General features: G+C 44.3%; 2 protein-coding genes across 6 annotated transcripts in view; one reads left to right on the top strand and one right to left on the bottom strand.

The window, feature by feature from the left end:
• Positions 1-21,061, top strand: part of CHRNA3 (cholinergic receptor nicotinic alpha 3 subunit) — a 29,157-nt gene extending 8,096 nt beyond the window's left edge. Inside the window, exons 5-8 of one of the 2 annotated variants that reach the window (XR_002727176.3) lie at positions 4,556-5,567; positions 17,342-17,534; positions 20,103-20,200; positions 20,922-21,061. Coding sequence is in view for 1 of the 2 variants with exons in the window: in XM_023195702.3 (XP_023051470.2) it covers positions 4,556-5,567; positions 17,342-17,470 (1,141 nt within the window). In the remaining variant the exon portion in view is untranslated. Of the gene's footprint in view, positions 1-4,555; positions 5,568-17,341; positions 19,074-20,102; positions 20,201-20,921 lie in introns of those variants that run through there. The other variant, XM_023195702.3, reaches the window with a different exon arrangement.
• CHRNA5 (cholinergic receptor nicotinic alpha 5 subunit) overlaps positions 18,815-23,214 on the bottom strand; it is a 41,054-nt gene continuing 36,654 nt past the window's right edge. For 2 of the 4 annotated variants that reach the window (XM_023195703.2, XM_023195706.2), the window contains exon 6: positions 18,815-21,021. In XM_023195703.2, coding sequence (XP_023051471.1) covers positions 20,860-21,021 — 162 coding nt within the window. In that variant the 3' untranslated portion in view covers positions 18,815-20,859. The remainder of the gene's footprint in view (positions 21,022-23,214) is intronic. The other 2 variants (XM_023195705.2, XM_023195707.2) reach the window with 1 other exon arrangement.

Below are 23,214 nucleotides of genomic sequence, written 5' to 3'. Positions count from 1 at the left end.
GACAGTCTCACTCTGTCGCCCAGACTGGAGTGCAGTGGCACAATCTCAGCTCACTGCAAGCTCTGCCTCCCAGGTTCACGGCATTCTCCTACCTCAGCCTCTCAAGTAGCCGGGACTACAGGCACCCACCACCACGCCTGGCTAATGTTTTTCGTATTTTTAATAGAGATAGGGTTTCACCATGTTAGCCAGGTTGATCTCAATCTCTTGACCTCGTGATCCGCCCGCCTCAGTCTCCCAAAGTGCTGGGATTACAGGCATGAGCCACTGCACCCGGCCTCTTCTGATTTTATTTCTAGAATGATATTTTTCTTTTTCCTAATTCTTTCCTAAATTCTACTAATTCTTTATACATTCTGTTTAACCAAATTATCCCTTGTCTTTTCTGATTTCTGTTGTTGTTTCACAGTTTCTAAAAATTTCTTAGTTTCTTTTCACTTAATTTGTAATGTCAGATTATCATCAGCTTCATCTGCTTGGTGACTCTGTTTTTGTAGTTGCTGTTAATCTGCGTATGTGTTAATTCAGTTACTTGTTTTTGTATTTTTCTTTTTTTTTTTTTTTTTTTTTTTGAGACATAGTTTTTTTGCTCTTGTCACCTAGGCCAGAGTGTAATGGCATGATCTTGGCTCACTGCAACTTCTGCCTCCTGGATTCAAGCAATTCTTCTGCCTCAGCCTCCCGAGTAGCTGGGACTACAGGCACCTGCCACCACGCCCAGCTAAAATTTTTTTTTTGTATTTTCGGTAGAGACGGGGTTTCACCATGTTGGCCAGGCTGATCTCGAACTGCTGACCTCAGGTGATCCGCGTGCCTCAGCCTCCCAAAGTGCTGAGATTATAGGCATGAGCTGCTGCACCCAGTTTGTGTTTTTCTTACAGTATGTTTTCATAAGGCTCTGTTGCTCTTATTTAAATAGATGGCCTTGCTGTACTTTTAGGGCAAGTTGCTGGAGGGAATAGAAGACAGGTAGTTACCTTGAGGTAACACTTGTCTGTCTGCATGGACACCTCCACAGTCTCCAAAGTCATGACACCACAGCCATGACATGTCATGACACCACACCACATGCCACAGTCATGGCACCTCCACGAGCTGCTGTCTCTGGATGCTGACTTCAGTTTCTGAACCTTCTTTCTCTTCTCAACCCCACTTTTTACCTCACTGAGTTTGGATCCTACCATAAGCTGCTTTTTCTCTGAGTGGTTCTCTGTCCTTCTGGCAGGGAGGTTTTGGGAGGCATTTCTGACCTCCTCAAGAGCCCACGCCAGCCGACTGACCTCTGCAGACCCTAAGTGGGTTCCCGTGGGGTTTTTTTTGTTGTTCTTGCCCACAAATCAGAACCTGTGGAGCCCTCTCTGCTCCATTGTTCCTCTTACCGAGGATTCAGTGCAGAGTGGGGTCATCGTCTTTTGAGGGGCAGCCACTTCTTGGAGATTTCTGTGTCTGGCACTTTTAGGATCTTAGGACATGAGAACCCATCTTTCTTTCCCCCGGCTGCCTCTACCCAGCAGCTAATCGCATGGGGGTCCCACAGGTCCTGCTGGTGGTGGTGGTCTGACCCCACACTCTCATATCCTGAGGTGCTGCGTAACCTAACTTTGTTGACGATGTGATCAGAAGGTTGGTTATTTTTCTGTCATCCTAGTTGCCCTATTTTTCTGAAGAAATTTAGAGAGATTGTAAAACCCATGCCATCATGATCGTTCTCATAGCCCTCACCACCCCACCCCACTTCTGTTCTAAAATATCTGTATGATAGTGCTACCTTGGCTGATCATTTGCACCCATACTACCTTTTCTTTTTCAATTGCCTCACATGGTTTGGCAGTACGTTGCTCAGACCCCTCCCACCTCTGCTGTCCCTTGCTGCCAGCCATCTCTGGGTGTGGTGTTTATTGATTGTTTGATTGATTGATTGATTGATTGAGACAGAATCTCACTCTGTCATCCAGGCTGGAATGCAGTGGTGCCATCTCAGCTCACTGCAACTTCCACCTTCTGGGTTCAAGCAATTCTCCTACCTCAGCCTCTCGAGTAGCTGGGATTACAGGTGTGCGCCACCACACCCAGCTAATTTTTGTATTTTCAGTAGAGACGGGGTTTCATCATGTTGACCAGGCTGGTCTCAAAACTCCTGACCTCAGGTGACCCGCCCACCTCAGCCTCCCAAAGTATTAGGATCACAGGCGTGAGCCACCGCGCCCAGCTTTCATTTATTTTTGGTCATTCGTTAGGTGAACAAATATTTACTGAGTGCTCTTTATGAGGCTGGTGCTGTGCCAGACCCCAGTCTCCAGCTGGGTCTGCATGTTCTGTCTCCTCCTAGCAGAGATATAACTGTTGATATTGCCCCAGGCAGCACACAGTCCTTCTGATCTGGGCAGACACACCCCAGGGGTGCCGTGGGCAGCAGCAGCAGTGACCAGGATCCCCAGAAATGAGCCATCAGCCCAGCTCAGCTAACCTCTGCCATAAACTCTCTGGGGTCTCCAGCAAATCATTCCTGTCCTTTGACCCTCAGTTTTCTCATCAGCAAAATGAAGCCTTTGGACTAGAGCAGGGGCTAGTGAATGTTTTCTCTAAAGGGCCAGAGAATAAATATTTTAGGCGTTGTGGGTCATACGTATAGTCACGATCACAGCTATTCATCTCTGCCCTTGGAACTCAAAAGTAGCCACAGATAATAGACCACGAAAGGCAGTGGCACTAGTCCACCCAGATTTTATTTACAGGAATAGGACTGCAGCTTGCCAACCCCTGGTCCAGACCTTGGGCTCTGACGCTCCCTTGCTGCTCTGACATTTTGTTGATCCAGGATTCTGTGAGGAATTGGTTCAGGAGGCCTCTCCTTCCCAAGGGTCTTTTCAACCTTCTGCTTAGCCCAGCCCTCTCCAGGGCCCCTCAGTGCTGAACATGGGCTGAGTCCACTTGGAGACTGTGTGGATATTCACTTCCACCCCCACCCTCCTACCTCTCCCTTTTTTCTGCAGCCAGAAGCAGGAATACTCTTGTAAGGAATTAAGGGCATGGTGGGAGTGAAGTGGGGGCAAAGGATGTATAAACTCATCAGGGCACCTTTGGGGGCAAACCAGCCAACCAGAGGAAAGACAGTAGTGGCTTTGGCATTTAACCTTCATGGGTAATGATTATCCTTCTCAGCCGAGACCCAAGAGAAACTAGCAAGGAAGAAGGACACGCACCAGAACATTCCCCTTCTGTTTTCACAGGATCTCATCCAATTACAGCAGCACAAAGATATCCCTAAATGTTTAGGTTTTTCAGCTCTTTGTTTACAAGGCAAAGGAGTGTGGCAGTTGCTCCCTTTGAAGGATGTAAATGCCTTCACAAGGCTAAGAAACTTAACAGGGCTGATCTGAGGAATTTTTAAGAACCTTCCTGGGCAGGGCCATCGTGGAAGCAACTGGCCTTGCTCTCAGATGGACCATCTGGCCATCATGGATGGAATGCCCAGTGCGAGACTCAACAGGGATCATCAGCTGATTTTCTGTCGAACAAACCAACAAGACTATTCCTAGAAAAATGTACATTTCTAAGGCCAGGCAGTGGCTCAAGCCTGTATTCTCAGCACTTTGGGAGGCCAAGGTGGGTGGATCACTTGAGGTCAGGAGTTTGAGAGCAGCCTGGCCAACATGGCAAAACTCCATCCCTACTAAAAATACAAAAAGTGGCACATGCCTGTAATGCCAGCTACTCAGGAGGCTGAGGCAGGAGACTCACTTGAACCCTGGGAGACAGAGATTGTAGTGAGCTACTGCATGCTAGCCTGCTCAAAAAAAAAAGAAAACATATTTCTGTGTGAAAATAAAGTCAGGATGTACATAGTGAAAAGGAAGGGAGAAGAAACATGGGGAGAAAATGGGGACAGATAGGGACACAAAAAGTGAAGAAATCTGTTATGCTGAATTCAAAAGACAAGGAAGCGAAAACATGATTATTATGAAACAGTACTGGGAAGAATGGGGGTGGGGAGGGTACAGGGAATGGTCGAATCAGGATCCAGAGATAGGGTTTGGAAATAAACCCATCTGATGAGGTTCCGTTTAATGGGGGTGGACTCCCCTGTGTGGTCTGCGCGGCCCCTTCCAGCTCCACAGTCAAGTTTCACACACACATTAGGCTCCCAGTGCAGACTGAATGAGAGGGCCAAGCCTCAGGGACCCTGGGTGGCAAATAATCCCAAAGGCTGCTTCAGCACCTGGCTCCAGGAGAATGACCTTCCTTTAATTTCTTTAATTAAAGGGGGAACAATCCAGGCATTTGGGAGTCTATCAGTTTGGGACCTGTGTTGTGGGATGAACTGGTGGCATGCCCTGGGGGGTGTTCAACATCTCAGATTGTTGTTGGGGAGGGATCTTGCGCCTCAGTATCCCCGTTGGTAAATGGGGCTGGGAATCGGGTGACTTTATGGCACTTTCAGCTCTCATCTTCCGCTGCCTTCCAAATCATTACTGTGAGAAGCTGGTCGAGATGACCACTATATGACCAAGTGTTAATGACCATGTGTTACTATGCCCCCCATCTGTCTTTGCAGTGCTGTTGGGGATTTCCAGGTGGATGACAAGACCAAAGCCTTACTCAAGTACACTGGGGAGGTGACTTGGATACCTCCTGCCATCTTTAAGAGCTCCTGCAAAATTGACGTTACCTACTTCCCATTTGATTACCAAAACTGCACCATGAAGTTCGGTTCCTGGTCCTACGACAAGGCGAAAATCGATCTGGTCCTGATCGGCTCCTCCATGAACCTCAAGGACTACTGGGAGAGCGGCGAGTGGGCCATCATCAAAGCCCCGGGCTACAAACATGACATCAAGTACAACTGCTGCGAGGAGATCTACCCCGACATCACATACTCGCTGTATATCCGGCGCCTGCCCTTGTTCTACACCATCAACCTCATCATCCCCTGCCTGCTCATCTCCTTCCTCACCGTGCTCGTCTTCTACCTGCCCTCCGACTGCGGCGAGAAGGTGACCCTGTGCATTTCCGTCCTCCTCTCCCTGACAGTGTTTCTCCTGGTGATCACCGAGACCATCCCTTCCACCTCGCTAGTCATCCCCCTGATCGGAGAGTACCTCCTGTTCACCATGATTTTCGTAACCCTGTCCATCGTCATCACTGTCTTCGTGCTCAACGTGCACTACAGAACCCCGACGACACACACAATGCCCTCATGGGTGAAGACCATATTCTTGAACCTGCTCCCCAGGGTCATGTTCATGACCAGACCAACAAGCAACGAGGGCAACGCTCAGAAGCCGAGGCCCCTCTATGGTGCCGAGCTCTCAAATCTGAATTGCTTCAGCCATGCAGAGTCCAAAGGCTGCAAGGAGGGCTACTCCTGCCAGGACAGGATGTGTGGTTACTGCCACCACCGCAGGATAAAAATCTCCAATTTCAGTGCTAACCTCACGAGAAGCTCTAGTTCTGAATCTGTTGATGCTGTGCTGTCCCTCTCTGCTTTGTCACCTGAAATCAAAGAAGCCATCCAAAGTGTCAAGTATATTGCTGAAAATATGAAAGCACAAAATGAAGCCAAAGAGGTAAGGATATGGCTCTTACTACATTGATCATTCATTCGTTCAACAAACATTTACAGATTCCTTGTGGGGCAAGGCATAGGGTAGGGGTTAAGAAATTACACTCTGGAGTCAGTGGCCTGTGTTAAGACCAGTTATATGTCCTTGGGTATGTTACCTCACCTCTCGGAGCATGTTTTCTCATCTGTAAAATGGGATGATCAAGCATGTACTATGTGGTACCCAGAAGCTAGCCACCAGGCTGCCAGCAGGCTGGACCATGAAAACACCTGATGCCAATAGAGTAGATTAGGATGTAGGCTGGAAAAGGGCATGGGGCCAGATGATCTCCGGTTGGTATTGCTTAACTGAGGTTATATTTTTATTTTTACTTTATTTTTAATTATTTTTTTGAGACAGGGTCCTGCTCTGTCGCCCAGGCTGGAGTGCAGTGGCTCAATCTTGGCTCACTGCAACTTCCGCCTCCTGGCTCAAGCGATTCTCCCATCTCAGTTTCCTGAGTAGCTTGAACTGCAGGTGCCCTGCCATCATGCCCTAATTTTTTACTTTTTTTTTTTTTTTTTTTTTTGAGACGAAGTCTCGCTCTGTCACCCAGGCTGGAGTGCAGTGGTGCAATCTCGGCTCACTGCAAGCTCTGCCTCCCGGGTTCATGCCATTCTTCTGTCTCAGCCTCCCCAGCAGATGGGACTACAGGCACCTGCCACCACACCTGGCTAAATTTTTGTATTTTTAGTAGAGATGGGGTTTCACCATGTTAGCCAGGATGGTCCCGATCTCCTGACCTTGTGATCTACCCGCCTCGGCCTGGGATTACAGGTGTGAGCCACCGCGCCCGGCAATTTTTTACATTTTTTTGTAGCAATGGGGTTTTGCCATGTTGTCCACGCTGGTTTCAGACTCCTCGACTCAAACGATCTGCTCACCTCAGTCTCCCAAAATGCTGGGACTACAGGCGTGAGCCACTGCACCTGGCCTTTATTTTTACTTTCTAATTATATATGTGTTCTCATTGAAAAAGAATTTATGTGGAGTAAAGTGCACACCTCTTCAGTGTGCATCTCAATGAATTTTTACATCATGTATAGAACCATGTAACCAAGATCCAGGTAAAGATATAGAACACTCCCAGTGCCCCAGAAAGTTCCCCAATGCCCTTGCCAGTCAGTGTCTCCTTCCCTGCTTGATACCCACCATCCTGGCTTAGGCGCAGTGGCTCACGCCTGTAATCCTAGCACTTTAGGCGGCTGAGGCAGGTGGATGGCTTGAGATCAGGAGTTTGAGACCAGCCTGGGAAACATAGCGAAACCCTGTCTCTAACAGAAATACAAAAATTAACCAGGCATGGTGGCATGTGCCTGTTGTCCCAGCTACTCAGGAGGCTGAGGTGAGAGGATCACTGGAGCCCAGGAAGTCTAGGCTGCAATGAGCCATGATCATGCCACTGCACTCCAGCCTGGGTGACAGAGTGAAGTCCTTTCTTAAATTAATTAATTAATTTTTAAAAAATAACCATTATACTGATTTATTTGATAATTGATTCATTTTACCTTTTTGTTTTTTTTTTTTTTTTTTTTTTGAGATGGAGTCTTGCTCTGTCACCCAGGCTGAAGTGCAGTCGTACAATCTCTGCTCACTGCAAGCAACCTCTGCTTCCCAGGTTCAAGTGATTCACATGCCTCAGCCTCCAGAGTGGCTGGGACTACAGGTGCCTGCCTGCTACTATGCCTGGCTAATTTTTTGTATTTTTAGTAGAGACGGGATTTCGCCATGTTGGCCAGACTTGTCTCAAACTCCCGACCTCAGGTGATCCACCTGCCTTGGCCTCCCAAAGTGCTGGGATTACAGGTGTTAGCCACCATGCCTGGCCAGTTTTACCTATTCTTGAGTTTCGTATAAATGGAATCACATAGTATAAACTCTTCCATGTCTGACTCCTTTCATTCAACATAATGTCTTTGAGGTTTATCTTTGTTGCTGTTTCTTTCTTATTAGTGTGTAATATTCCATAATATTACTATAATACTGCCTTCTGTTTATTTGTTTTACATTTGTTGGACATTTGGTTATTTCCAATTTGAGGCTAGTGTGAATAAAACTGCTACAAACATTTATGTCTTTTGGTGAATGTATGCACTCATTTCTCCTGGATGTATACCTAGCAGTGGAATTGCTGGATCATTGGAGAGATGTCTTTAACTTCAGTGCATACTGTAAGGTTTCCAAAGTGATGGAATCATTTGACACTCCCCTAGCGATGTTTCAGCATTCCATTTGCTTCACACCCTCACTAACGTGTGTGATGTGGCATTTTACTGCAGATTTAATTAGCATTTTCTCATTGAGTAATTATTAGAGCTCTTTGTCATATACTTATTGGTCATTTGGATATCTTCTTTAGTGAAGTATCTATTCACATTCTTTTGCCCGTTTTTTTGAGATGGGGCATTGCTATGTTGCCCTAGCTGGTCTCAAACTCCTGGGCTCAAACGATTCTCCTGCATCAGCCTCCCAAGTTGCATGCTGGGACTACAGATGCTACCACACCCAGTTCTTGCCCATTTTTAAATTTGTATTATTATTATTTTAGATGGAATGCAATGGTGTGATCTCAGTTCACTGCAACCTCTGCCTCCTTGGTTCAAGTGATTCGCCTGCCTCAGCCTCCCAAGTAGCTGGGGTTACAGGCATATGCCACCACACCTAGCCAATTTCGTATTTTTAGCAGAGGCGGGGTTTCACTATGTTGGTCAGGCTGGTCTCGAACTCCTTACCTCAGATGATCCACTCACCTCGGCCTCCCAAAGTGCTGGGGTTATTACAGACATGAGCCACCATGCCCAGCCCATTTTTTTAATTGAGTGAACTTAGTTCTGTTTTCTCCAAAAATCTTATGCTTGAACTTAAGAACTGGGAACTTATGTCAAGTAATAAGAATAGGAAAGACTTACTGTAAATAATGTCATGTGCCTGGTCATTCCATGACTGTATACCACCAAGGTTACCAGGATCACACTTAATGACTTTATGAGAAGTTCTGCTTTAAAATGAAGTGGATCTGCCTTAAGTTGTTTATCAGCAAAGAGGTAATTACCAGATAACTTCATCTCTTGACCCACTGTAGGTAATTAATATTGATAAGGTATGTCTGGAACCTCTTTTATTCAGCTGTGAGTGGCATACCAAAGTGGATGGGACAGGAGGGAGACAGCCACAGCTGCCCTCATCCCCTCACCCCCACCCATCTGAGCAACTATGAGTACGTCTTGTGACCATAATGGTGCAAAACCTCCAGCTGATCCCAGTAATTTAGCTGAAGAGTCAGGCACTCCTTTAAATTCAGTTGAAGCAGTTGTTGGACACCATGAGTAATTACAAGTGAACAAATGAACAGGGCCGGGTGCAGTGGCTCATGCCTGTAATCCCAGCACTTTGGGACGCCGAGGCGGGTGGATCACCTGAGGTCGGGAGTTTGAGACCAGCCTGAACAACACGGAGAAACCCCATCTTTACTAAAAATACAAAATTAGCTGGGCATAGTGGCACATGCCTGTAATCCCAGCTACTTGGGAGGCTGAGGCAGGAGAATCACTTGAACCCAGGAGGCAGAGGTTGCAGTGAGCCGAGATTGAGCGCCATTGTACTCCAGGCTGGGCAACAAGAGCAAAACTCCATATCAAAAAAAAAAAAAAAAAAAAAAGGCCAGGCGCGGTAGCCCAAGCCTGTAACCCCCGCACTTCGGGGGGCGGAGACGGGAGGATCCCGTGGCCAGGACGCCACCATCCTGGCTAACACGGTGAAACCCCGTCTCTACTAAAAAAATACAAAAAACTAGCCGGGCAAGGTGGCGGGCGCCTGTAGTCTCAGTGACTCGGGAGGCTGAGGCAGGAGAATGGCGTAAACCCGGGAGGCAGAGCTTGCAGTGAGCTGAGATCCGGCCACTGCACTCCAGCCTGGGCGACAGAGCAAGACTCCGTCTCAAAAAACAATAGTAAATGATCAGTGAAAATCTATTTGTCTAATACTGATAACTTTTGCAGACATCTTCTATCCTTTACCCACTTTTAAAATAATTATTTCTTTACTAAAGGTCGAGATCTAAGTACCCATACTCTAGCTTTTGTCAGGCTATTAGAAATTACTTTTATTCAAAAACTTATTTATTAGATACCATACAAGGTATTAGAGTTTTAGAAGGGCCTAAGGCATGGAGACAGACATATAAAAAACTTATAATTAAAAGGGAGGTCACAAACTTAAATACAAGGCAGGTAGATTGGTGAAATGGCCTAAATGCAGTGATAGGGAGTGGTGGGGTCTGTGGCAAACTAGTGGCACATGGTCCGTCTCAAGAGGCAGCCACTGCTCACCTCTGGTCATGTCTCCACATGGGCTTGTGAGCCCATTATTGCTAGATCTTCCTGTTTTTTTCAGAGAAGGCAGAAATCTGGCCAGCAAGCCACCAGATTGTCTATGAGAAAGTAGTGAGTGTTAGAGTAAACGTGCCAACTCAGTGCTCGGAGGAGAAAGTTGAGCTGTCTGAAGGATTCCTTCTTTCCCTGAGTGACTGACACTCTGCTATTTACACAGAATTTTTCAGAGATATTTTAATTTCCTACATCTCTGGCTCCAGCTTGGCTGGTTTTAACTGTCCTTGGTTCTAAGGAGCCTAGACTGAAGCCTCGGCTGTTTTCCCAGAGCCATCTCCTGAGGGTGCTGCGAGCCTGTGAATGCCGATCCCTGGACACATTCACTGGCTCCTAAGGTGGGGGAAGTGTCCAGCCTTCCTTGGCTGTTCTTTTTTAAGAAATTGTTCACACCAAGAAGCAGCTTCTCTGTTCCTTCTTGAATCTCCGCCTGCTTCAGCCTGCCTGCCTCCATTCCTGCCTCCACTATATCCATCAGGGTGACCCAGACGTCCTACAAGGTGTCCACCTCCGCCCCCTAGGCCTTCAGCAGCCGCTCCTACACAAGTGGGCCCAGTGCCCACATCAGCTCTTCGAGTTTTTCCCGTGGGCAGCAGCAGTTTCTGGGGTGGCCTGGGTGGAGGCAGTGGCGGGACCAGTGGTATGGGAGGCATCAGTGCTGTCACGGTCAACTTCTTCTTGTGAAGAAGATCAAGACCATGGGAAGCTGGTGTCCAAGTCCTCTGACACCCTGCCGAAGTGAACAGCCACAGCAGCCCCTCCCAGCCTGCCCTTCCTGTGGCTGCCCCAGAGCCTGGGAGGGAGGCCCATGTGCAGGGGGGCACAGGGAACGGAAGACCCACCTGAGGCTTCCCCCAGCCCTCAGCCCACCCACAGGGGAGTTCACTGCCTGGACACCCGTCTTGCCCATGCCTCCAGCTACAAAACAATTCAATTGCTGTTTTTTCCCCCAAAAATAAAACCTCAGCTAGCTCTGCCAAAAAAAGAAACAAGTTCACATTGGTCATCCCCATAGGCTCATACTTGGTCTTATTAGTAAGGAATTTAATTAGCAATAATACTCTAATTTTAGAGTTAGGACTAGGATTGGATTATCAAATTAGAAAACTAGTTAGGGAGCTGGTTTGTGGTAGCGTAGAAGCACTCTTTGTTGACAGTTGTTTTGATGGCTGATCCCTCAGTGATTGGCACACTGTAGGAGTTGCTTTCTAGATCTTAGAGGGGCCACCGATCCCAGCCAGGATCCTGTTTTTTTTTTAATTTTTGAGACAGAGTCTCACTCTGCCAGATTGCAGTGGCATGATCTCCATTCACTGCTATCTCCACCTCCTGGGCTTAAGTGATTCTTCTGCCTCAGCCTCCTGAGTAGCTGGGACCACAGACACAAGCCACCATGCCTGGCTACTTTTTGTATTTTTAGTAGAGACAGGGTTTCACCATGTTGGCCAGGCTGGTCTCAAACTCCTAACCTCAAGTGATCGCCCTCCTCGGCCTACCAAAGTGTTAGGATTATGGACGTGAGCAACCCAGCTATGATATTTTGAGCTGATAATTCTGAGACTTTTTTTTTCTATTTGGTAGAGAAAGATATAGGTATAGATATAATTTCATTCATTCCAGTTGGAGCCTGGCCTTTGATCAATTGTTTATGAATTTGCATGTGTTGTAATTACTGCTTTATCAGGATTACATTTGTTATATCACATTTTCTAGTTACTCTTTTTTTGATATCGAACAGGTAATGTGCCACGTGTGTTTTATATTTATTCTCCTGTAGCTATTCCTAACTGATTTAAACCCATCCCCCAGTTCCCTTTCCATCTCGATCAGTCTCTTATATGTCTCAATATCTGTATCTTACACCCATCCACTCTCCTTCCCCTCTTACCTTCCCATAGAATAAAGGGAACTGCCTTTAGCCACCCCAGTTATTCCTAGTTCTGGATTTTTATGAATGTACATTTTCATTTTTGCCATCCCTTTTTTTAGTCTACAATGAACTTTGCCAAGTTTACTTATCCTTCACACACATTGCATGGTGTCCCCCTGGATTTATTTCTCTTCTTTAAAAAAAAAAAAAAAATTCTTTGAAACGGTGTCTTGCTCTGTCTCCTACGCTGGAGTGCAGTGGCACGATCATGGCTCACTACAGCCTCAACCTCCTGGGTTCAAGTGATCCTCCCACCTCAGCCTTCCACGTGGCTGGGACTACAGGTGGACGCCACCATGTCTGGCTAATTTTTTAATTTTTTGTAGAGATGGGATCTCACTATATTGCCCAGGCTGGTCTTGAACTCCTGTGATCAAGTGATCCTCCTGCCTCAGACTTCCAAAGTGCTGGGATTATAGGTGTGAGCCACCATGCCCAGCCAATTCCTTCTCTTACAGGCATGCCTTCTCAAGAGTGTTTAAGGGTAAACCTTCTGGGGCCTGGCAGGCTAAAAAATTTATTATAGCCTCACTTTAAAGAGGGAGTTTAGCTGGCTACAAAACTCTTCAGCTAAGGTTGGATACTTCAGCTAGGGTTGAAATTCTCTTCCGTAAATACTTAAATATTGCTCCATGGTCTTTTTCACCTGTGTCACTTTTGAAAAGTTTTAAGTGGATCGGGCGCGGTGGCTCATGCCTGTAATCTCAGCACTTTGGGAGGCCAATCACCTAAGATCAGGAGTTCGAGACCTGCCTGGCCAACATGGCGAAACCTCATCTCGACTAAAAATAAAAAATTTAGCTGGGCATGATGGTGGGCACCTGTAATCCCAGCTACTCAGGAGGCTGAGGCAGGAGAATCACTTGAATCCGGGAGGTGGAGGTTGCAGTGAGCCAAGATTGTGCCATTGCACTCTCAGGTGATAAGACCAAGACTCTGTCTCAAAAAAAAAAAAAAAAAAAAAAAAGTTTTAAGTGAGTCTGCGTGTTGGTCCTTTGTGAATACTGGATTCTGCCTAGGAGCTATTAGAATTTGTAGAGAACGTGTCTGGGTAGGGTCTGTCCTACTCTGCTTGGCACTGGTTATGAACCATTTCGTTCTGAAGTTGCTGTCTTTAATTCTGAGAGATTCCAGCTTCTGATTTCTGTAAAGACTCCTTCCCACCCCTTCCTTTTGTCTTTTCCTGAGCTCCTGTTGCAGCGACATGTCGGCGTCCAGCCTCCCCATCTCTTATGCTGTATGCTTCCCATCTCGTCATTACTTCTGGCTGCTCCCAGGAGCTTTCCACAGTCTCTCCTCCCACCTCTCTGCTTCTTTCCTGGGTGGCATCTATCCTGCCAGTTACCCCATCCCCTGAGTTCTTGATTGTAACTTTTCTATTTCTCACACCTGTTATTTCCACTTGGTTCTTCTGTAAAACTGCAGGTTCCTTAGTTTCCAATGGTCCCTTATCTCATGTTTATTTAAAATCTATGAATTTTCTTTCAGATAATTGAGTTGGTATATTTGGGGCCTGTAAACTCACTTTTCCTGGGGGTGTCAGTCATCCTTTCTGAATTGTGTTTGGGAAAGGGCTAAAATCCAGGCTTTCAGAATGCTGAGGGTCCACACAGCCACAAATTCTGCTAGATCACCTTTCAAGGTCATCCCCTCCAGATGACCTTCTCCCTCAAAGAATGTCTCATTATCTCCCTGACTCTGATCTCCTCCAAGTACCTCCTGCTGGACTGAAGCTGTTTAGTCCTTGATGTGTGGAACTTCAGTCTTAGCTGAAGAGTTTTGTATCCAGCTACTCTCTCTGAAGTGAGGCAATGGCCAGGCACAGTGGCTCACACCTGTAATCCCAGCACTTTGCAAGGCCAAAGCAGGAAGATTGCTTGAGGCCAGGAGCTAGAGACCAGCCTGGGCAACATAATGAGACCTCATCTCTTAAAAGATAATAAATAATAAAATAAAAGGGGATGGGCACCATGGCTCATGCCTGTAATCCTAGCACTTTGGGAGGCTGAGATGGGTAGATCACTTGAGCCCAGGAGTTCAAGACCAGCCTGAGCAACATGGGGAAAACCTATCTCTACCAAAATAAATAAATAAATAAAAGTGAGGCTGCAATAAAATTTTTAGCCTTCTTTTTTTTTTTTTTTTTTGAGGTCTTGTTCTGTCATCCACTTTGGAGTGTAGTGGAGCCATCGTAGCTCACTGTAGCCTCTAAATCTTAAGCTCAAGCAATCCTCCAACCTCAGCCTCCCAAATGCTAATTTTTTTTTTTTTAATTTGAAGAGGCAGGGGTCTCACTGTGTTGCCCAGGCTGGTCTTGAACTCCTGGACTAAAGCATTTCTCCTGCCTTGGCCTCCCAAAGTGCTAGAATTAAAGGTGTGATCCACCACAGCTGGCCTTTTGAGCCCTTAGAAGAACATTTATCCATAAACATTCTTGAGAAGGCATGCCAATAAGAAGAGAAACAAATCCAGGGGGCTACAAGGGGGAGGAGGAAAGCCTCGGGCTCTACCAGTCAATGGGCAGCTCAGTTCTCTGCACTTCCCTTCAGCCAGGCTCTGCTTGGCTTGTGAAGGGACCCCCTGAACCTGCATCTCTGGGCTGGGAGTGGCAGGCTAAAGAGGCAAAGGAGAGAACAAAGAACTCTCCCTAGCCCTCCCCTCCACCAAGCCCCTCCCCCTGCCCAGGGCTGCCATCCCCAGTCCCCGGCCACACCTTCCCAGTTTCTGGGCCTTTAACGTAGTCTTCTCTTGCTTCTGGGCCAGCTGTCAGTTTGGGCTAGTTCACCATTTTGCCTAACACTCATCTATCTGTGACTCATCAGAAAATAGCCAATATCAAGTGCTTTAAAGACTTTAGGAGTTAGATATAAGTCCAGCACAGTGACTCATGCCTGTAATCCAACACTTTGGGAGGCCAAGGAAGGAGGATCTCTTGAGCCCAGGAGTTCAAAACCACCCTGGGCCACGCAGGGAAACTCTGTCTCTACAAAAAAATTAAAAATCAGGCCAGGTGCAGTGACTCACGCTTGTAATCCCAGCACTTTGGGAGGCCGAGGCGGGCAGATCACCTGAGGTTGGGAGTTCAAGACCAGCCTGCCTAACATGGTGAAACTCCATCTCTACTAAAAATACAGTAAATTAGCCTGGGGGTGGTGGCATGAGCCTGTAATCTCAGCTACTCATCAGAGGCTGAGGCACGAGAATTGCTTGAACCTAGGAGGCAGAGGTTGCAGTGAGCCAAGATCATGCCACTGCACTGCAGCCTAGGTGACAGAGTGAGACTCCATCTCAAAAAAAAAAAAAATTGCAGGTGGCTCACACCTGCAATCCCAGCACTTTGGGAGGCCGGGGTAGGTGGATCACCTGAAGTTGAGAGTTTGAGACCAGCCTGGCCAACATGAAACCCCATCTCTACTAAAAGTACAAAAATTAGCTGGGCATGGTGGTGGGCACCTGTAATCCCAGCTACTCAGGAGGCTGAGGCAGGAGAATCACTTGAACCTGGGAGGCGGAGGTTGTAGTGAGCCGAGGTCATGCCACTGCACTCTAGCCTGGGCGACAAAAGCCTAGGTGTCTCAAAAAACAAAACAAAAAAAAGTCACCTGTGTGTAGTGACACACACCTGTAGTTCCAGCTACTCGGGAAGCTGAGTGCAGATTACTTGAGCCCAGGAAGTCGAGGCTGCAGTGAGCCATCATCATACCCCTGCACTCCAGCCTGGGCAACAAAGCAAGACCCCATCTCAAAAAAAAAAAAAGATAAAAAATTTCTGTCCAGCCAGCTCTTTTTGCACCACTATTTATATTCATGTGTAAGACCCAAGTGTCATCTTTCTTCATGAGGCTTAAGTAAGGGTCATTTTATAAATCAACATTAGTATCACTAGGCTCTATTCATTAAGGACTCTTCTGAAACAACCTTCTGAGGGAGGTACTGTTCTTATCCCCATTTTACAGATGAGGAAAATGAGGCTAAGAGCAGTCATGGAATTTACCCAGATTCTCACAGCTCGAAAGGAGCAGAGCTGGGATTCCAATCAGTTTGTCTCCAAGTCTCTGCTTTTCCACCCCTCTGGCCTCCTAGAGCCTTAGGACGTGGCCGGTAGGGGGTGGGTAGGAATCTCACATCTCAAGGTGTATCTGAAGCACACACAAACCAGTCTTAGGAATTCAAATAAAGTATCTTATGGCAAATATGGCATCATAATTCTAATTTTGCCTATGACAGTAGTGTCACCAAGAGGACACATTTACTCAGGCTCACAATGGTGATGTAAAATCTTCATCTCCCAGTGCCATTTCAGTATACCTAAATTAATAAATTACATGCTGCCTGTTTATTTTGATTATTGCTTTAAAATCAGCTGACTCATGGGTTCTCTCTCTCAATTCAATTATGGCTTCTTTGCTTTCTGAATTGTCTAGGAGTATAATTACCCTACAATTTTCCTTCTTATTTCAAGCCCAAATTGAAGCTCTATGATATATAATTGGTCTTGCTTTTTCTCCCATCTTTTACTTTATTGTCAGCAATTATTTCTGATGTTCAACCTGCTCTCCAACTGCACAGTATTCCGTGATACTTTGGCCTTACACTAAAAATGACTTTTGATCAGCTGGGCATCGTGGAGAGGGCAGTGGGGAGGGAAAGGGTGATGAGGATGGACTTGCCCTGATGTGTGTTCTCATTTTTGGAACAGATATTAAAAGGAAATTTATTTTGTTTTTGAGACAGGGTCTCGCTCTGTTACCCAGGCTGGAGTGCAGTGGCGCAATCTTGGCTCACTGCAACCTCCGCCTCCTGGGTTCAAGAAATTCTCATGCCTCAGCCTCCCAAGTAGCTGGGATTACAGGCATGCACCACCACTCCTGGCCATTTTTTTAATTTTTTGTAGAGACAGTGTTTCACCATGTTGGCCAGGCTGGTCTCAAACTCCTGACCTCAGGTGGTCTCAGCCTCCCAAAGTGCTGGGATTACAGGCGTGAGCCACTGCACCCAGCCAGAAATTTATATCTAAAACTGGATAAGGAGTACTTTGAAGCACTGGTAGATTATGTTGGACTATATTAGGCATTCTAACCAAGGCCCAGAATCCTTCCGTGGAAGTCCAAACTGGTTTCACTAACTTTATAAAATTGGAATTCAATTTAGAAAAACTAGGTTATGCATATATTAGGAAACTTCTGATTTGAAACAGATCTAACGTGACAAAAGACACCTGTTTCTCTCCTGCATAAAGAGAAACTTGAGAATGGTAGATTTCCTCAGACTACATCAATTAGGAAAAAAAAAAAGGGCTTCTTGCATATTAGAGACAAAATGGCTTCTACTGCAATGTATTTATTAAATCTTCAGTATTGAAAATGTATTAATTTTGCCTTTCCCTCCGTGTTTTTTTTCTCTTTTGTCATTTTGTTTTGCAGATTCAAGATGATTGGAAGTATGTTGCCATGGTGATTGATCGTATTTTTCTGTGGGTTTTCACCCTGGTGTGCATTCTAGGGACGGCAGGATTGTTTCTGCAACCCCTGATGGCCAGGGAAGATGCATAAGCACTAAGCTGTGTGCCTGCCTGGGAGACTTCCTTGTGTCGGGGCAGGAGGAGGCTGCTTCTTAGTAGGAACATACTTTCTGTTATCAAGCTACCAGCTTTGTGTTTGGCATTTCAAGGTTTACTTATTTTCCAGTTATCTTGGTTTTTGTCAAAAAAAGAATCATGCAAAAAAAAAGTAGAATATTTATTATGGATAAATGAACATTTAGCCTTTTTGGTATGGTAAAGAGATGTCAAAATGTGATTCTTCTATGTGATAAGTAGTGTGCTGTGCTATGGAATATACATGTAAAAATGTTTCCTTTTAAGACAAAACTGGATAGAAAAATGCTGTTGAGAAATATGAAAAGTCATTCAGTTCAGTATCACTACAGATGTCCCAGTGGTTTTTCTTATTTAGCCCATAATCTCTTTGCAGGTTTATACTAATTCAGCAATCTCCTACTGTTACCCATTTCTTACCATGCATTTCTCATTCTTTACTGGGTCTAAAGGGCTGTGCCTCCATTTCAGAGAGCTTCAACTAATTCTCTTGCATAATTCTAAATTATACCATGAGAAATCATGCCTAGTTATTCATTGTTAATAAACTGTCTTAGTACACCATAAACTGGGTGGATTATAAACAACAGAAATTTATTTCTCAGTTTTGAAGGAGGTCCAAGGTCAAGGCACCAGCAAATCTGGTGTCTGGTGAGGGTCCTCTTCCTCAAACGGTGCCTTCTAGCTGTTTCCTCACATGACTGAAGGGACTAGCTACCTCTGTGGGGTCTATTTTATAAGGGCACTAACCCCATTCATGAGAGCAGAGCCCCCATGGCCTAATCACCTCTCCAAGGCGCCCTCCTTCTAAGACAATCCCACTGGGATTAGGTTTCAACATATGAATTTGGGGAGGACACATTCCGACCATAGCATGAACCTTGAGAACAGGGTTTCTCAGCCTTAGCACTATGGAAATTTTGGGCTGGATAAGTATGTGTTGAGACAGAGTGGGGGTATCCTATGCATTGTAGGATCTTTAGCAGTACCCTGGGCTCGACTCACTAGATACCAATGACATACCCTGCTTCTTCACTAGTTACAATAACCAAGAATGTCTCCATTGTTAAATGTCCCCTTAGGAGCAAAACTGCCCCTGGTTGAGAAACATTGCTTTAGACAAATTGTTAAGAAAGAGTATCATGTACTACACTTCTGAATCTTAACGTGATCATCATCACTGACGGATGAGTCAGAGACTGTTTGAATCTTGTCTCACTAGCTGTTTTTCCTATGCAAAAATAAAATGGACAGAATTGCAGCCTGCTGTGACTCATGTTTCAGTAAGTCAAAAGAAAGATGTCAACAAAATTTATTTATATATAAAAATCGTAAGTAACAGTAATGGCAGTGTAAGAGATCAGGGATGTATACAAGCTAAGTTAGCTAACAGGCAGTTTAAATTCATCACACCAGGCTTTCACTCATTAAATGGCATTAAACACCTGCCTACAATTAAATGCAAATTAGACAGGGTCTCCTCTGTCTTCCAAAGAGCATTAGCTTGAACTTAGATAGGTTACTTATTATAAATAAATGAGGTGTTTGTGATCTCAACAGCTAAGAGTCCTAAATTGAACGCAGGGTTTTTGTCGGTGTTTGCTACCTGGTCACACCTGAAGTGGTGACATTTAGAGATGAAATGTAACTGTTTTATCCTTGATACATTATACTGTACTAAGTCATTTATGCTGTACTAATAGACTAAGATTGATTACATCTAAAGGCCCCTGCAACCCTAAGATTCTATTATTGTAATTGTTAGAATGAAGGAGAGAAAGTTGAACTATTACAAGTATATAACAGTGTGCTTATACCAAATTAGAATACTATTTTTAATATTAAAAGACTTTTTTCACAGAATGAGTTAGACCTAAATGTGTTTTTTTATTATTTATTTTTTGAGACAGAGTTTCGCTCTTGTTGCCCAGGGTGGAGTGCAATGGTGCAGTCTCGGCTTACTGCAACCTCCACCTCCCAGGTTCAAGTGATTCTCCTGCCTCAGCCTCTTGAGTAGCTGGGACTACAGGCACCTACTACCATGCCCAACTAATCTTTTGTATTTTTAGTAGAGACGGGGCTTCACCATGTTGGCCAGGCTAGTCTCAAACTCCTAACCTCAAGTGATCCACCCGCCTCGGCCTCCCAAAGTGCTTGGATTACAGATGTGAGCCACTGCCCCGGCCCTAAATATGTTTTTTAAATGGGGTTCATGTGATTGTAGTGGACTGACTATTCTAAGATCAAGGATAAAGAGATACTACCACAATTTATATAGAAGATGGTTCTATTAATTGTGGGAAATGTGGACAACAGGATTGAAATTAATGTTAAGGATATGCTACTGCATGACCACAGGAGTTGTCTACTATATGACTTTACAGTGGAAGGTAAGCTACAGAAATAGTTAACACAATAATTATTAAAGTTTAAGCATCTAAAGAATAAAGTAAGCCTTAAAGGAGTTCTCAATTCCTGTTTTTCATTTATTTTAAAAACGTTGGTTATGAAAAAGCAACATCACATTAAGTTGTTGTTGTTGTTGTTGTTGTTGTTATTTGAGACAGAGTTTCGCTCTTGTTGCCCAGGCTGGAGTGCAATGGTGTGATCTCAGCTCACTGCAACCTCCACCACCTGAGTTCAAGCGATTCCCCTGCCTCAGCCTCCCAAATAGCTAGGATTACAGGTGTGCACCACTACCCTGGCTAATTTTGTATTTTTAATAGAGATGGGCTTTCTCCATGTTGGTCAGGCTGGTCTTGAACTCCCGATCTCAGGTGATCCGCCTGCCTTGGCCTCCCAAAGTGCTGGGATTACAGGTGTGAGCCACCGTGCCCGGCCACATTAAGTAATTATTATATCAAGCGTCACATTAAGTAATTATATCAAGTAGTCAGCTTTTTAAATATAGCAGTATAATATATTAAAGATTAGCTGTTACTCAGTGAGTACAGGAAAGTTTATATACCTTTACCAAATGCAGAAAAGTTTTAAAATCAGTCTTCAAATACAACTGGAATTCTCTAGCACAAAGGATGAACTTTACTGTGGATTATAAATTAGTATTATTTGCCAGGATACAAATACTAGAATTTTCACTAGTACAGTTCAGATAATATTTTGCTGCTATTTTTAGAAGATCAAATGTTATCTCATCAGTTACTACTTCAGTCATACAGCCAACTGTTCAAATGGATCGTCTGTTAACATAAATTGAGGTTAGCAACTGTTAGTCTGGTAAAGCTTGCACCAAATTTAACACATAACTTACATTTTCATAATTTTTTAAGTGCCATAAGATACATGTGTGTTAACTAAAGGTATACTTCGGTCCCTTGGGAGGCTTCACTTATTTGCATTTCCAATATGAACTGGTATTAATATATTTGCCCATTTATAAATAACAGGAACAAAAAGCCCAAGAGATCCAACAATTGAAACAAAAAGAAAAGTCCACAGAAACATCCGATCAAGAACCTGGGCTATGAATTTCCAATCTTCAACAACCTGTTATGAAAAAAATAAAAATGCATTAAATAATTGTAAATTGTGTACATATTTTAACATATAACAAACACACTGAGTTAGAAGCCAGATCAATTTCTGCCTCCCATTGCTGCCTGTAAACAGTAACTGACCCTATACTCAGCTCAGGGACAGACACTAGCCTGATAGTCTGTTATAGATATAAGCTTTAAAAGACACTACAAAATATGTTCATTTACACATCAACTTATATTACAAGTGGTTTATTTTGATAGATTAAAATAAAAATTAAAATAGACTACTTGGATATTTTACAATAAACTAAAAGTTATTCTTACTATGTAGTTATTCTTGCTATTTATTCTTGCCCAGCAGTGTTTACTTATTTTAATATTTTCAGAGACTCTAGCCTGAGATTAATTTCATGCCACATTAATTAATGGTGTGATCTCGGTTCAGAATAATACATGTTAGAAAGCTGTTCATCTTCCCCACATACACACTTTATTTATTTTTGGATTTCCTAGGGACCACTTCAGTCTAATTTCATGAGCACAGAACGGTCTTCCCTGGAGCCAGCTTTAGTAGGGAGCTGGCTCAACAGCTCAGAGCCACCACAAAGAAAGAGAAGGATGAGCCCAGCCACTGAGCAGCCCTTTCTACCAGGCCATTTCCTTGACCAGGGGCTTCCCTGGCCCTGAGCCTCTATGAAGGATGGTGTCTATATAGTTCCTCTATAGGAACTGTGCCTCCAAGGTGTAGGATAATTTAGAATTTAGGGCATTGTAAACACTCTCTTACTTCTCTGCTTCTTTTATTTTGAGACGGAGTCTCACTCTGTCCCCCAGGCTGGAGTGCAGTGGCGCGATCTCATCTCACTGCAACCTCTGCCTCCCAAGTTTAAGTGATTCTGCTGCCTCAGCCTCCCAAGTGGCTGGGACTACAGGCGCACACCACCACACCCAGCTAATTTTTCTAATTTTAGTAGAGACAGGGTTTCACCACATTGGCCAGGCTGGTCTCAAACTTCTGACCTCATGATCCACCTGCCTTGGCCTCCCAAAGTGCTGGGATTACAGGGCATGCCACTGCACCTGGCCACCTCTGCTTCTAAGTTTTCTCCTGAAAATAAAGCCAACCTCCCTGATCCTAGTAGTATGAGCCATGGCCCTTTTGCACAGTATTTTGCAGACGTTTATTAAATTCCATCTCAGTCTAAACCATTATCTAATAAATATAATGTACTTTTGAAAACTCCATTGATAGCTCCAAACCTTATAAACTAATTTAATTATGCTACCACCAAATAGATACTTTACAAACCCACAAGCATTAAAAAGTTTTTATATTGGTTGCCCAAAGTCTCAGAAATCAGCATGAAAGAACTTATGCATGTGACCAAACACATGCTCCTCAAAAACCTATTGAAATTAATAAATAAGGAAGGAAAGTCTTATTGAAATTAAATCATTCAAATATGAAAAAAAGTTTTAAAAAAATATACATCAAATGTCCCTTTTGGGGTAAAGGCTATTATTTTGCCAGATTTATTCTGTCTCCTCATACCTGATGGAAGATTTTCCATTTAAAATAGCTCTACAAATTATAATTCCCATAATTTTAATGTGCATTCAATTATGAAAATATTACTATAGTCATAGGTTTAAAATAATACACAATAGAAGAAATAACCATGACAAAACTGAAATCTTACACATTTTGAAAGAAAATGCAGGCCAATGTGATCGCATTAATAAAATTAAAATGTATTCATGTTCAATTCTTGAATTTTAAATATTAACCTTAAGGAGACAGAGCAATTTTTCTATAAAAAAGTTTTAAGCAAATTTTTGATTTTAGACAAATTAAGCACAGTAAACACTAAGTGTCAATGAATCCTCTGATATATAACACATAACACAAAAGAACACCTTACTTCTCTTAATTTCCCTAACATTCTCTTATAAATGAACAAAAAGATTTGTTTTAGAAAAATATATTGGCTGGGGCGGAGCAAGATGGCCAAATAGGAACAGCTCCAGTCTCCATCTCCCAGCGCGAGCGACACAGAAGACCGGTGATTTCTGCATTTTCAACTGAGGTACTGGGGTCATCTCACTCGGGAGTGCCAGACAATCCGTGCGGGTCAGCCGCTGCAGCCTGACCAGCGAGAGCTGAAGCAGGGCGAGGCATCGCCTCACCTGGGAAGCGCGA

The sequence above is a fragment of the Piliocolobus tephrosceles genome, chromosome 6, assembly GCF_002776525.5.
Source record: "Piliocolobus tephrosceles isolate RC106 chromosome 6, ASM277652v3, whole genome shotgun sequence".
NCBI classification, from domain to species: Eukaryota; Metazoa; Chordata; class Mammalia; order Primates; family Cercopithecidae; genus Piliocolobus; species Piliocolobus tephrosceles.
This window is presented reverse-complemented; position numbering and strand designations above follow the sequence as displayed.